Source organism: Eriocheir sinensis, chromosome 27 (assembly GCF_024679095.1).
Source record: "Eriocheir sinensis breed Jianghai 21 chromosome 27, ASM2467909v1, whole genome shotgun sequence".
NCBI classification, from domain to species: Eukaryota; Metazoa; Arthropoda; class Malacostraca; order Decapoda; family Varunidae; genus Eriocheir; species Eriocheir sinensis.
In genome coordinates, this window is record NC_066535.1 from 16,991,363 (window position 1) to 17,003,160 (window position 11,798).

Below are 11,798 nucleotides of genomic sequence, written 5' to 3' on the forward strand. Positions count from 1 at the left end.
TCCCCCCTCTTTCCTTCTACTCATTTTTTTCTTCTGTTTTCTCCTTCATTCCTCTCTTCACTTCCATCCCCTTTCTCTCTCTCCCTCTCTCCATCTTTATTTTTTTCCTCCTCCCCTCCTTCCTCACAGCCTCTTTCCTCTACTCCCAGTCATCCTTATGTATGGCTCATTCTCCTCCTTCCTTTATCTCTCTGGCTTTCCCTTTTCTCCTCCTCCTCCATCCTCCCCTTGCCTCTTTCTCCTTCCTTCCTGCTACCTTTTCCTCCAACCGTGTTTCCTCCTCCGTTACTCTCCCTGTCAACTCTCATTCACCGACCCTCTCCTCTTCCTCCTCCTCTTCGTCCTTCTCCTCCTCTTCCTCCTCTTCGTCCTCGTCCTCCTCCTCTTCACTTTAGCTCCTCTTTGTTTCGCTGTATTTTTTTCTGTTCAAATCTCCTTAATTATCTTCCCTTTTGTCCCTTTCCTCCTCCTTCCCATGTCCATCACTGTTTACTTTGTGTTTCTTGTTGACCTGTGAGTGTTTCTTGTTTAATAGTAAGTGTTTCTTGTTTAATAGTAAGTGTTTCTTGTTTGTGTGTGAGCTAGTTCCTTTGACAACAGTATTTTTTTTGTGTATGTGTGTGTGTGTGTGTGTGTGTGTGTGTGTGTGTGTGTGTGTGTGTGTGTGTGTGTGTGTGTAACCTCTCTCTCTCTCTCTCTCTCTCTCTCTCTCTCTCTCTCTCTCTCTCTCTCTCTCTCTTAGTGTCTACTGCACCTGGCACCCTTTGTTCTCTTCTCTCCATTTCCTTCCAATGCTAATGCTTCCTCCTCCTCCTCCTCCTCCTCCTCCTCCTCCTCCTCTTCCTTCTCCTTCTTTCTTACTGCAATTCCCTCACTACTTATCTACCCTTACTTACGCCTCATATTCTCTCTCTCTCTCTCTCTCTCTCTCTCTCTCTCTCTCTCTCTCTTTATGGTAATCAACTTGGAGTCTCTCATTTCTTCTTCCCCCTGCTCCTCTCCATTTTCCTCCCCCCTCCTCCCTCTCCACCTCATCACTACTTCCCCTGTCTCTTTCTCTTTTTCCTTTCTCTCTCTCTCTCTCTGCCTGTCCCTTTCTTTCCTCCTCCTCTCTCTTCATTAACATTCAGCTTCCTGCTTAACCTCTCGCATCTCAGCCTCTCTGTCACATAACCTCTCTCTCTCCTCCTATCCCGTATCCTCGCCTCCTCTTCATCTCTTTATTATGTCCTCTGAATGTCCTTACCGTGTCCCTATTTCCACGTCTCCCTCATTGTTTTCGGACTTGGGAACTTTAGTCTTCCCTCCTCTTCCTCTTCTTACGCTCCTCCTCCTCCTCCTCCTCCTGGATGCTGGAAAATATACTCAAAAGCAACTTCATAAATGCACTTGTATGTTGCGTTCCTGAGATGTCCTTTGTTGAGCGGAGAGGAGAGGAGAGGAGAGAGGAGAGGAGAGGAGAGGAGAGGAGAGAGGAGAGGAGAGGAGAGGAGAGAAAGGAAGAGGCGGAGAAGAGAGATGACGATGAGGATGAGGAAAGGAGAGGAAAGAGAGACTTGGAAGGGAGGAGAAAAGCAAATAAGAGAGCGAGAGAGACGAAGTGTGTGGAAGAAAGATGGACAGACGAACGAATGCTCAGACTGGCAGGAAAATGGTTATATAGTTAAGGACAAAGGGAGTTTCAACCTTCATGTATTAACCAAAAGCTTTACCTATATACCTGTCTGTCTGTTTACCTGCCACCCCCATACATACACAAATTAAGTTAAAAGAGAGGGAGAGGGGAATAATGTTGCCTTTCTTTTTTCTTGTGTAATGTGAGCATCAGATGTTTTTTTTTATTATATTCCTTTAATTTCACGGCGATTTTGTTCTTGTCTAGTTCCTTTCCCTCTTCGTCTGCTTCTCCTGGTGTGCTCTCTTCCTCTTCCTCCTCCTCTACTCCTCCTCCTCCTCATCCTCCTCCTCGAGTAAAACAAAGAAAAAAGTAAAATTTCGAAGACTAAAACTACACTTACGAAGGGAGGAATTATCTGAGAGAGAGAGAGAGAGAGAGAGAGAGAGAGAGAGAGAGAGAGAGAGAGAGAGAGAGAGAGAGAGAGAGAGAGAGAGAGAGAGAGAGAGACGAACCCTAATAAAAAAGCAAGACAAACAGAGGAACCGGATCGAGAAGATATACATTTCCTATCCCTCTTCCTTTTCCCTCCCCCTCTTGTTTATCCTCCTCCTCCTCCTCCTCCTCCTCCTCCTCCTCAAGTGTCTCCAATCTGAGATATGGAATTAGCTCTCTGCATTCCCTTCCTCTCCCTGCACTCAATTTTCCCTTCCTTTTCCACTTCCTTTCCTTTTCTTCCTTCTTCTCTTCCTTCTTCTCTTCCCTTTCATCTCTTCCTCTTCATCTCCCATTATCATCTCACTCCCCACACCCTCTCACGCATCTTCCTCTCGACTCCTCTCTCCTTTCCTCCACCGACTCCTTTATCCCACATCTTCGCCTCCTCCCGACAGCCCCTTCCTCACACCCACCCACATAATACTAATCTCCACAGGCTTCCGTTAGTGAGGTTACGAGCATCTGCCTTTTACGACCATCTACTTGTTACGACCATCAGCCTTTTTATCAATGGGGTCGTTAATAATGATTTTTTCGTCATTTTCTGTTTTTTGTCTTTTGTGTATTTTCGTTCGATCGTTGAATAGATCGTAAATGACCTAAGAAATGGACTTTCCAAAACGCAGGTAGGTCTATTCAGGGCAGCATTTGTAAACCTAAAACCCCGCTGTTGTCACCTGTCTTCTCCAACCATGAATTTTTCTGACTTTCATGATGATTTGTTTATTATTTTTTCTCTGACCCAATTCTTCTTTCGTCCTGCTTCTCTCACTCTGTTACTGGATGTCTCGTTTCATAGATATTTTGATTCATACATATTTTATCACTGTTACTATTTCTTTTTGCCTAATTCTCTCTGTAACTGTAACTTAACCTCTTTTTCCCATATTTAAAGTGTATGTCGACACGATCTCTTTAAAAAAAAAAAAAACTTTGTGGCTGTGCAATTTCATGAGGTTAGTCAAGTCCTCCCTTCAGAAGACCTAATGTGACTCGGGAAAGTAAACGTACCGAGCCAGGCTTAGTAGAGGGTTGAAACGTGAACCCGCAGACGCTAACTCGATGATGTATACCTGGTTCACGTGGCGATGCGTGTGGCGTGTGGCTGTGTGGTTACCAACGTGAAAATTATATGTACACAAACACGAGACGGGGGAAAAATAAAAACTTCTATTATTGATGTACAAACGCGTGTCTGTCAGTATCCAAGCCTGGGTGATAAAGCGTGGCGTTGCTGTGACGTTGGGGGTCGCTTATACATTAATATTATACCCATAAACTAGGAAGACTACAAAAAAAAAAAAATCCACACATAATTTATAAACACATATAGCTCGGAAAATTAACTCAGCCGCTAATGACACGCCGTTCGCCGCCATCAAACACTTGCCTCCGCAGGTATCAAAGGGAGTCGCCGAGGCTTGTTGCTCGGCGGCCGTTGAAGGTAATTAAAGCAAAATAAATAATGAACGTGTGTTAAAAAAGGTTCTCTCCCAAAATGTGTATACACTACCAAAGACTCGAGGGAATTGCATCCTTCAAAGGGAACGGTTTTGCTAATGTAATCGGCCTTGGTAAATGACTTTGGCAGGTGAATGAGTGAGTTGGTTGCTGAGTGGAGAGATAAAGGTGTGTGTGTGTGTGTGTGTGTGTGTGTGTGTGTGTGTGTGTCCACACACACACACACACACACACACACACACACACGGACGATTTAAAGGGCAGCTCATTACAGGAGGAGGAGGAGGAGGAGGAGGAGGAGGAGGGGGAGGAGGAGGAAGAGGGGGAGTAAGAGGAGGAGGAGGAGCAAAAAGGGGGATAGAAAAGTGGAGGAGATAAAGTAGTAGTATATAGTAGTAGTGTATAGTAGTAGTATATAGTAGTAGTAGTAGTAGTAGGAGGAGGAGGAGGAGGAGGAGGAGGAAAAAATAAGAGAAGAAGGGAGTGGAGGCAGGAAAACGCCATGCATGCACATACGTTAGCCTGATGGAGCACGAAGCAATCCCGTGATGAGATTTATGAAGCGGCGAGGCGGGCGGCGCGGGTGGTCGAGTGATTAAAAAGCGCCACCTCGGCCTGGCAGTGCATGGGGCTTTCCAGGCTTTGTGCATGAGGCTCGTCGGGTGTCTCAGAGGCTGCACGTGCTAATTAACCTGTCCTGTCCTGGCCCTTACGTCACCACTCCATCCTGACGCACACACGGGACGCTGAAGGTTTTGTTATGAATCCAATTGTCGCGCACCGCTGAAGCTGATGATGGGTGGGTTGAGAGATTAGGTATTGAAGTTAGTAAAGGATATGTTTGGCAAGGATAAGTAAGGTTAGGTCTGGTGAGATATAGGTCGGAAGGTTGGGTTAGTTCAGGATGGGTTTGGTAAGGATAAGTAAGGTTAGGTTAGTGATGGGAGGAAAATTGGAATATAATAAAGTTGTAAGGTTGGTAAAGTAGCGAAGGAGAAGTAGTAGTAGAGGAAGTAGGTAAAGTAGTAAAGGAGGAAGGTTAGTTGAGTCAGTCTGGGATAGGTTTGGGACGAGAGATTGCGAGGGTAGGGAAAGGGTGAAGTCTCAATACCGGATAACATTAATACCAGCAACGCATTCAGCAAGAAGAAATGTATAATTGTAAAGTTAGTATTCAGTTTTAGTTTTGCTTTTTCTGATGATAAGATTGTTGGCAAGGTAATCATGTAAAACTATACTACTACTACTACTACTACTACTACTGCTACTACTACTACTGCCAGCAGATCAGAAAATAATAAAACGTCCACCATTCTCCTCCCCACCGCCGCGGCTACATCAAGAACTCCTTTAGAACCAATAATGATGTATGGGGGATCAATAGGAAATCGGGCCTTCAGCAGTAACTCAAACAAATTACACGGGTCAATTTAGTACAGAGGAAGCCGGCGAGTGTTCCCAGCGGGCCTGAGGGCGGGGAGGGGCGCGGGGATTAATGATCGCCCTTCAGGAGCCTGGGGGAGGAGCTAACCAGGAGGGGGAGACGAGGGGAAAGACAAATCAGGGGGCGAGAGAGAGGGAGAGAATCTGAGGAAGGTAAAAAACGGAACACGGAACGAGACCATAGGGAGGAAAGAAGGTTAGGGAGGTAAGGAGGATAGGGATAGGTCGTAAGGTTAGATAGCGAGGTTAGGAAATTGTATAGGCCTGGTGAGATATAGGTTGGAAAGCTAAGTTAGATTAGGATAGGTTTGGTAAGGATGGGCAAGATTATGTTAGGAATGGGAGGGGGATTGCGACATTAGGAAAGTGTATAGGTCTGGTGAGATATATGTCGGAATGTTAAGTTAGGATAGGCTTGGTAAGGATGGGCAAGGTTACGTTAGGAATGGGAGGGGGCTTGTGACATGGGAAATGGTAAGGTAGGTAAAGTAGAACGTGAAGTAATAAGTAGAAGTAGTAGAGACAGTTGGTAAAGCAGTAAAGTAGGAAGGTTAGTTGGGTCAATTTGCGTTAGGTTAGGTTTGGGACGAGAGATTGTGATGGTAGGAAAAGGTAAAGGATAGGTAGGCATGTAGGTAAGAGTAGGGATGGCACAGGATGTCTCTAAAGGGGTAAGAGGAGGAAGGTAGAAAAAGCAAACACGAATACAAGGGTTGAGAATAAAATGTAACCTCTCGATATGATACGTCCAATGCTTGATAATTATTTCTACTACTACTACTACTACTACTACTACTACTACTACTACTACTACTACTACTGCTACTATTACTCACACCACTCCACGCCTCTTGCTGTTGCTGCTGCCGCCACTCCACACTGGACCAGGCGTATCCCGAGTCTTACCTGCAACCAGAGAGAGACTAATTAGTGAGCATTAGGGGCGAGACAGGTGATAAATAGCCACGTAAAGGTCAGTTAGTGCAGTGAGTTAGTAAGCTGTAATCAACCCGCTGGTGCCCGACTAATTATTGTTGTTGTTATTAGTATTATTAGTTTTTTTTCTTCTTATCCCTGTTCTTCTTTTTCTTCTTATTATTATTACTCTTCTTATTCTTATTTTTATTGTTTGGTGTTGTTGACTGTGTTGCCTTGAAGCAGTATATATATGATAATTTATTTCGTCCTCTAACTCGTAATATATATTTTTTTCCTCTTTAATATTTGTTGTTACATCGTTAGTTATTTTTTTCTTATCCAATAATTAATACGCGTAGAAATTCAAGGGATGATAATAAGTAACCATGCACACACACACACACACACACACACACACACACACACACACACACACACACACACTCTCTCTCTCTCTCTCTCTCTCTCTCTCTCTCTCTCTCTCTCTCTCTCTCTCTCTGTTATGCTATTTCAATCTGCATATCTTCATCTCTCGATCTTTCTCTTTCCTGTGTACATACCACTTTTCCAGTCCTTTCCTCCGCCCTGCCTCTCGTTGCCTCTCTCTTCTCTCCCTTCCTATCATTCTCCTTTTTTCTTCCTCTTTACATCTATATCTTCTCCTTTTAACTCTCCCCTCCTATCATGGCATTCTCTCTCTCTCGGTTTCATTCTCTCTCTCTCTCTCTCTCTCTCTCTCTCTCTCTCTCTCTCTCTCTCTCTCTCTCTCTCTCTCTCTCTCTCTCTCTCTCTCTCTCTCTCTCTCTCTGCTTTCTTTCTCGCCTCGCATTTCCTTCACTAAATTTCTCACTCTCCTCATGGTTTTCTGTCTTTCCTCCTCCTCCTCCTCCTCCTCCTCCTCCTCTCAGCCTTCTCTTGTAAGCTCTCGACGGCCCGGTTCGGTATTCCGGTCACGTCTGAAGGTGGTGCTGGAGGAGGTAGTGGAGATGGAGGGGGTGGAAGGAGATGTGGATGTCGGGGGGGGGGGAGGTTCTCTCTCTTACCTGCTCCCGTTACATCCCCCTCCTCCACCTTGCTCCTTTTGCCCCCTCTCCCCTCTCCCCCCTTCATCCTTCTCTTCCTCACTGCCAGCCAGACAGCCAAAGAGAGAGAGGCAGACAGTTATGCCGATGCAGGAGGAGGTAGAGATGGAAATTGAGTGTGAATAAACGGATATCTTTGTTCTTTATCTATCTATCAATCTATCTATCTTCGAGGCATTTCTTGTGTGTGTGTGTGTGTGTGTGTGTGTGTGTGTGTGTGTGTGTGTGTGTGTGTGTGTGTGTGTGTGCTTCGTCGCTTCCTGTACACTTGTCTTCACTGTTATAGCTCTTGCCTTGTCACGTGATATTCTCTCTCTCTCTCTCTCTCTCTCTCTCTCTCTCTCTCTCTCTCTCTCTCTCTCTCTCTCTCTCTCTCTCTCTCTCTCTCTCTCTCTCTCTCGCATCAAATATTCCCTCGCCCAGTCTCCCCATCATTGAATTTCGCTGTAGTTACTCAGGGTCGCTTTTCACTCTCCCAGTCGATGTATATATAAAAAAGTGATATAGTTTCGAAATTTGTCACCATGAGAGAGAGAGAGAGAGAGAGGGTAAACCAAATATAGAAGGGAAAAGAAGTAGGCTGATGCATGTGGGGGTCATAGAGGGAGAGAGAGAGTGAGGGAGGAGGAGGAGGAGGAGGAGGATGCGAAGGGTGGAGATTCGTATAGGGAGAATTATAAAAGAGGGGGTACTGCGTTTTTTTTACTGTGTGTGTGTGTGTGTGTGTGTGTGTGTGTGTGTGTGTAAGAAGACTGGTGTCGCATTATGAGAGAGGAGAATGATATTGCGGAACTAGGCTTCTGCACACACACACACACACACACACACACGTGGCGGCAGAGTCATTGCTTTTCTTCGGTCTCAGGTTACCACATCGAAATCAATGACTCCCGCCCACTGACCACACGCCTGTTTATCCTGTCTCGCGTGTGGCCCTTTGGTCCCCAGCTGCACGGATGAGCGTTGGGGCGTAAAACGTATACTGACGGTCAGCGAATCCGTCCTTAAACCCATGTGAAGGTTTGCAGGAGACAGAATCCATCCTATCTCTTCTGAGTGACGGCGGAGTGCTGGCTGTCTCCAGAGGCCACAAGACGCTCTCCTTTCTTGCTCCTCTCGACCTCTTCCCCGCCCCACACTGCACTGAGCCCAGCCTCTTACGCAAAGGTCGTCTGGTCGCTCTTGTTTCCCGGCACGGTTGAGTAAGCAAGGGGTGGTGCCTGCCATTCACGCCTTGCTCCCCCCCCCTCCCTCTCCTCCTCTCCCTCCTTCCTTCATCAGTGCTTCCTCATGCCACCACTTCTTGCTTCTCTCACTAGTCCTACAAAACTTGCACTCTCCATCCGGGTTAAGCGAACAAGGATGATGTTGTGCTATGCTTTTCACTCCTCCTTCCTCCCTCTCTCTCTCCTTCCTTTATCAGCTCTTCGTCATCCAAATTCTTACTTCCTTCACATGTACTACGTAAATCCAACTCTTGGTGCTTTTGCGAACGAGAGATGATGGTAGCAGTTCGTTCTTCGTCTATTTTTTTCTCTCCCTCAACTACCTGACCTCATGCTATGTCTTACCTCCTTCATATATGCTAGACGTCTGCATATTGGCGTTGAAGAATGTGGGTGCTGGTCCTGTCAGCTAATTTCTTATCAGCTTGGTCCTTGTCATATGAAGGACGTTAAGATAGGACCTCATTCCTTTGTGCTGATACCATCTCTCCACTCACCTCAACTGCCACTGCGTCTTACCACCCCTTCCCTTCGATATCCAAACACTACCACCAGGAACAATAACAAAAGTCTACTCTACCAACACCATGATCGCCATAGCCCCGCCATTTCTTACTCTTTTCTCCATCACCCAACAGCTTAATTAAAATAGGAAAATCAGGCTCTTCTATATTCTTCATCACCAGCATCATTGTAACTCACCCACCAAACCACCACCACCACCACCACCAAGAACAACCTAACCCGAGCACAATCAAGGTTTTTAAGCCGGATCGTGGTCACAGGTGGTCCCTTCCTATATTTCTCTCTCTCTCTCTCTCTCTCTCTCTCTCTCTCTCTCTCTCTCTCTCTCTCTCTCTCTCTCTCTCTCTCTCTCACACACACACACACACACACACACACACACAAGGCGAAAATCCTCCCGGCATGCTAAACTTAAGAAAATTACGATGGTTTGCAAAAATATCTCGATCGATGAGGATAATTGTGGGGAAAAAGTTTAAGCCATCGAGAGAGAGAGAGAGAGAGAGAGAGAGAGAGATCCACAACGGTATCAGAAAGGATTAGCCCTCAGAAGGAAGGGGAACCAATCGGGTATGTTGAAAGCAGCGTTCTGTCAATAGCTGGTAATGGGCGGTGGTGGAGGTGGTGGAGGTGGTGGTGGTCGTGGTGACAGTGGTGATGGTAGTGGTGGTGGTGTTTAAGCAGAGGAAAGAAGCAAGCAAGGAAGCAAAGACCCCGTTCTCTCTCTCTCTCTCTCTCTCTCTCTCTCTCTCTCTCTCTCTCTCTCTCTCTCTCTCTCTCTCTCTCTCTCTCTCTCGAAGGTATACTATTAAGCGATGCTATCAAAACGTTTGCTGTGGTTTTGGAGGAGGAGGAGGAGAAGGAAGTTAAGTCGGAGGAGGAGGAGGAGGAGGAGGAGGAAGCGAAGTCGTTTGAAGAGGATGAGGAGGAGGCGAGAAGGCTGGAATAAGGGACAGGATAGAGTACAAAGTTGATGGTAGACTATGATCATTTATATAAGAGGAGTAATTGAGGTGCTTTGGGTTGGTACAATTTAAGGGTAAAGGGATGATGGATGGAGTTAAGACGTGTAAAAAACAGTGACGTGGGAGAGAGAGAGATGAGAGAGAGGGAGGTGAGTGCATGATGTAGTGTGAGTAATGTAGGCGTTGGGAGAGAGGGAGGGAGGGTATAGTGGAAGTTCATGGTATACCTCAACGAAAACAGGTACGTAGCAGAAGGTGATACAGGTGAGAAAGAGGATAGATGGTTGTAATACGAGTTGAACAGGTGTGAGGTGTACGGAAAAGGTGAAAGGGCCAGGTGTAAAGGTGTGTGTGTGTGTGTGTGTGTGTGTGTGTGTGTGTGTGTGTGTGTGTGTGTGTGGAATGCATGCCTCGGGATGGCTAGTGGCACGTCTGACGCTCCGGTATATTTTTCCTTTCGAATTTCCTGTCCTTTACCCGACCCCTCCCCTCCTCTCTCCTTCCCATCTCTCTCTCTCTCTCTCTCTTTCTCTCTCTCTCTCTCTCTCTCTCTCTCTCTCTCTCTCTCTCTCTCTCTCTCTCTCTCTCTCTCTCTCTCTCTCTCTCTCTCTCTCTCTCTCTCTCTCTCTCTCTCTCAGGCGCATATAAACATCTGAAATACATCATAACTACCTCACTGAACTCGACCCAAGAACCTCCCCTCACCTCCCCTTCCCTCCCCTCTCCTCCCCTTCTCTCCCCTCTCCCTCCCCCCTCGATTCCCCTCCTCCCTCTGGATACAGGATGCCGCCTCACCGCTACAGGAGATGAAATGTTATGAAATGCCCCAAGAGTCACATTACCCACAAGAAACATTACACTAATTGCGTGGGAAAGCTGTGGTCGGCTGGCGGTGTGGCGGCGGCGGCAGAGGAGGAAGAGGAGGTGGAGGAGGAGGAAGAGGAGGAGGAGGAGGAGAGTATGTAGATGGAGGGATACTTTTTTTTTTTTTAAGGGAAGGTCTGGTTAAGGATGGAGATGAGTTTTACTTTTTTTTTTCTCTGCTGGTGATGGAGTGGCTGGTTTTCTCTTACCTTCTGCCTTGGTGTTACATGCTGGTCTGTATGTAGTCTCTCTCTCTCTCTCTCTCTCTCTCTCTCTCTCTCTCTCTCTCTCTCTCTCTCTCTCTCTCTCTCTCTCTCTCTCTCTCTCTCTCTCTCTCTCTCTCTCTCTCTCTCTCTCTCTCTCTCTCTCTCTCTCTCTCTCTCTCTCTCTCTCTCTCTCTCTCTCTCTCTCTTGGACACTTTGCTCTGGTTCTCCACTTTCTCCTCCTCCCACCCCGCCAGTCCCCTCTCCAAGATACCTTCCTGACTACCCCCTTTCCATTGCCTTTCCCTCGCCTCCACTGGTGTCCTCCCGTCCCCCGAATGTCCCTTCAGCATGCAGGAAAGTAGGTAGCATTCAGTTTCCCACTCGAAGACTTTTTTATTGTGTTGGTTTTGTTAGGGGCATTTAACTATATATTTTTGTGCATCTTTATCCCAGATTTTGCTCAGGATAATGTATAGTATATTCTACTACTACTACTACTACTACTACTACTGCCTCCACTCCTAAAGATAATAGCGATAATAATACTAATAATTTACGACTGCGTGTATCACTTCGCATCGACAAAGCACCGTTGTTCACCTACGGGGCACACAGTTTGACACTCCATTAAGTTAATTGTACGAATTAGCAATGGCCAGTCTCCTAATCAAAGCTTTGTAACTGCGTGCCCAGAGGAGGAGGAGTGTATTGTGGAGTTGTTGTTCTCCTACTCGGAAAAAAAAGGTTATAATTTATTTCCCGTTGATTTCTTTTGTCTGTCATGTTCTTTTGAAAATAACAAAACTATAATAGAGAGGGGGAGGGAGAGTGTACAAATGGCATAGACAATTGTAAGTAACATCAGGAATTAACACCATAGAGAAAGCATATGGCATCACACAGCACACAGAGGCCATCACCACCCATCACGAGCCATCACGATCCACACTTAACACTGGCACTTCAGTTTTACGCGGGTTGATCTCACACGCCC

The 11,798-nt window shown here is 46.2% G+C and overlaps 1 protein-coding gene across 1 annotated transcript in view; it reads right to left on the bottom strand.

Annotated features, from left to right (window-relative positions):
* LOC127004294 (tyrosine-protein kinase Dnt-like) overlaps window positions 1-6,794 on the bottom strand; it is a 76,973-nt gene extending 70,179 nt beyond the window's left edge. The window contains exons 1-2 of the mRNA XM_050871857.1: window positions 6,786-6,794; window positions 5,854-5,923 (exon numbers count right to left, since the gene is read on the bottom strand). Of these exons, the coding sequence (XP_050727814.1) occupies window positions 5,854-5,923; window positions 6,786-6,794 (79 nt within the window). The remainder of the gene's footprint in view (window positions 1-5,853; window positions 5,924-6,785) is intronic.
* Between the last annotated feature and the right edge of the window lie 5,004 nt (window positions 6,795-11,798).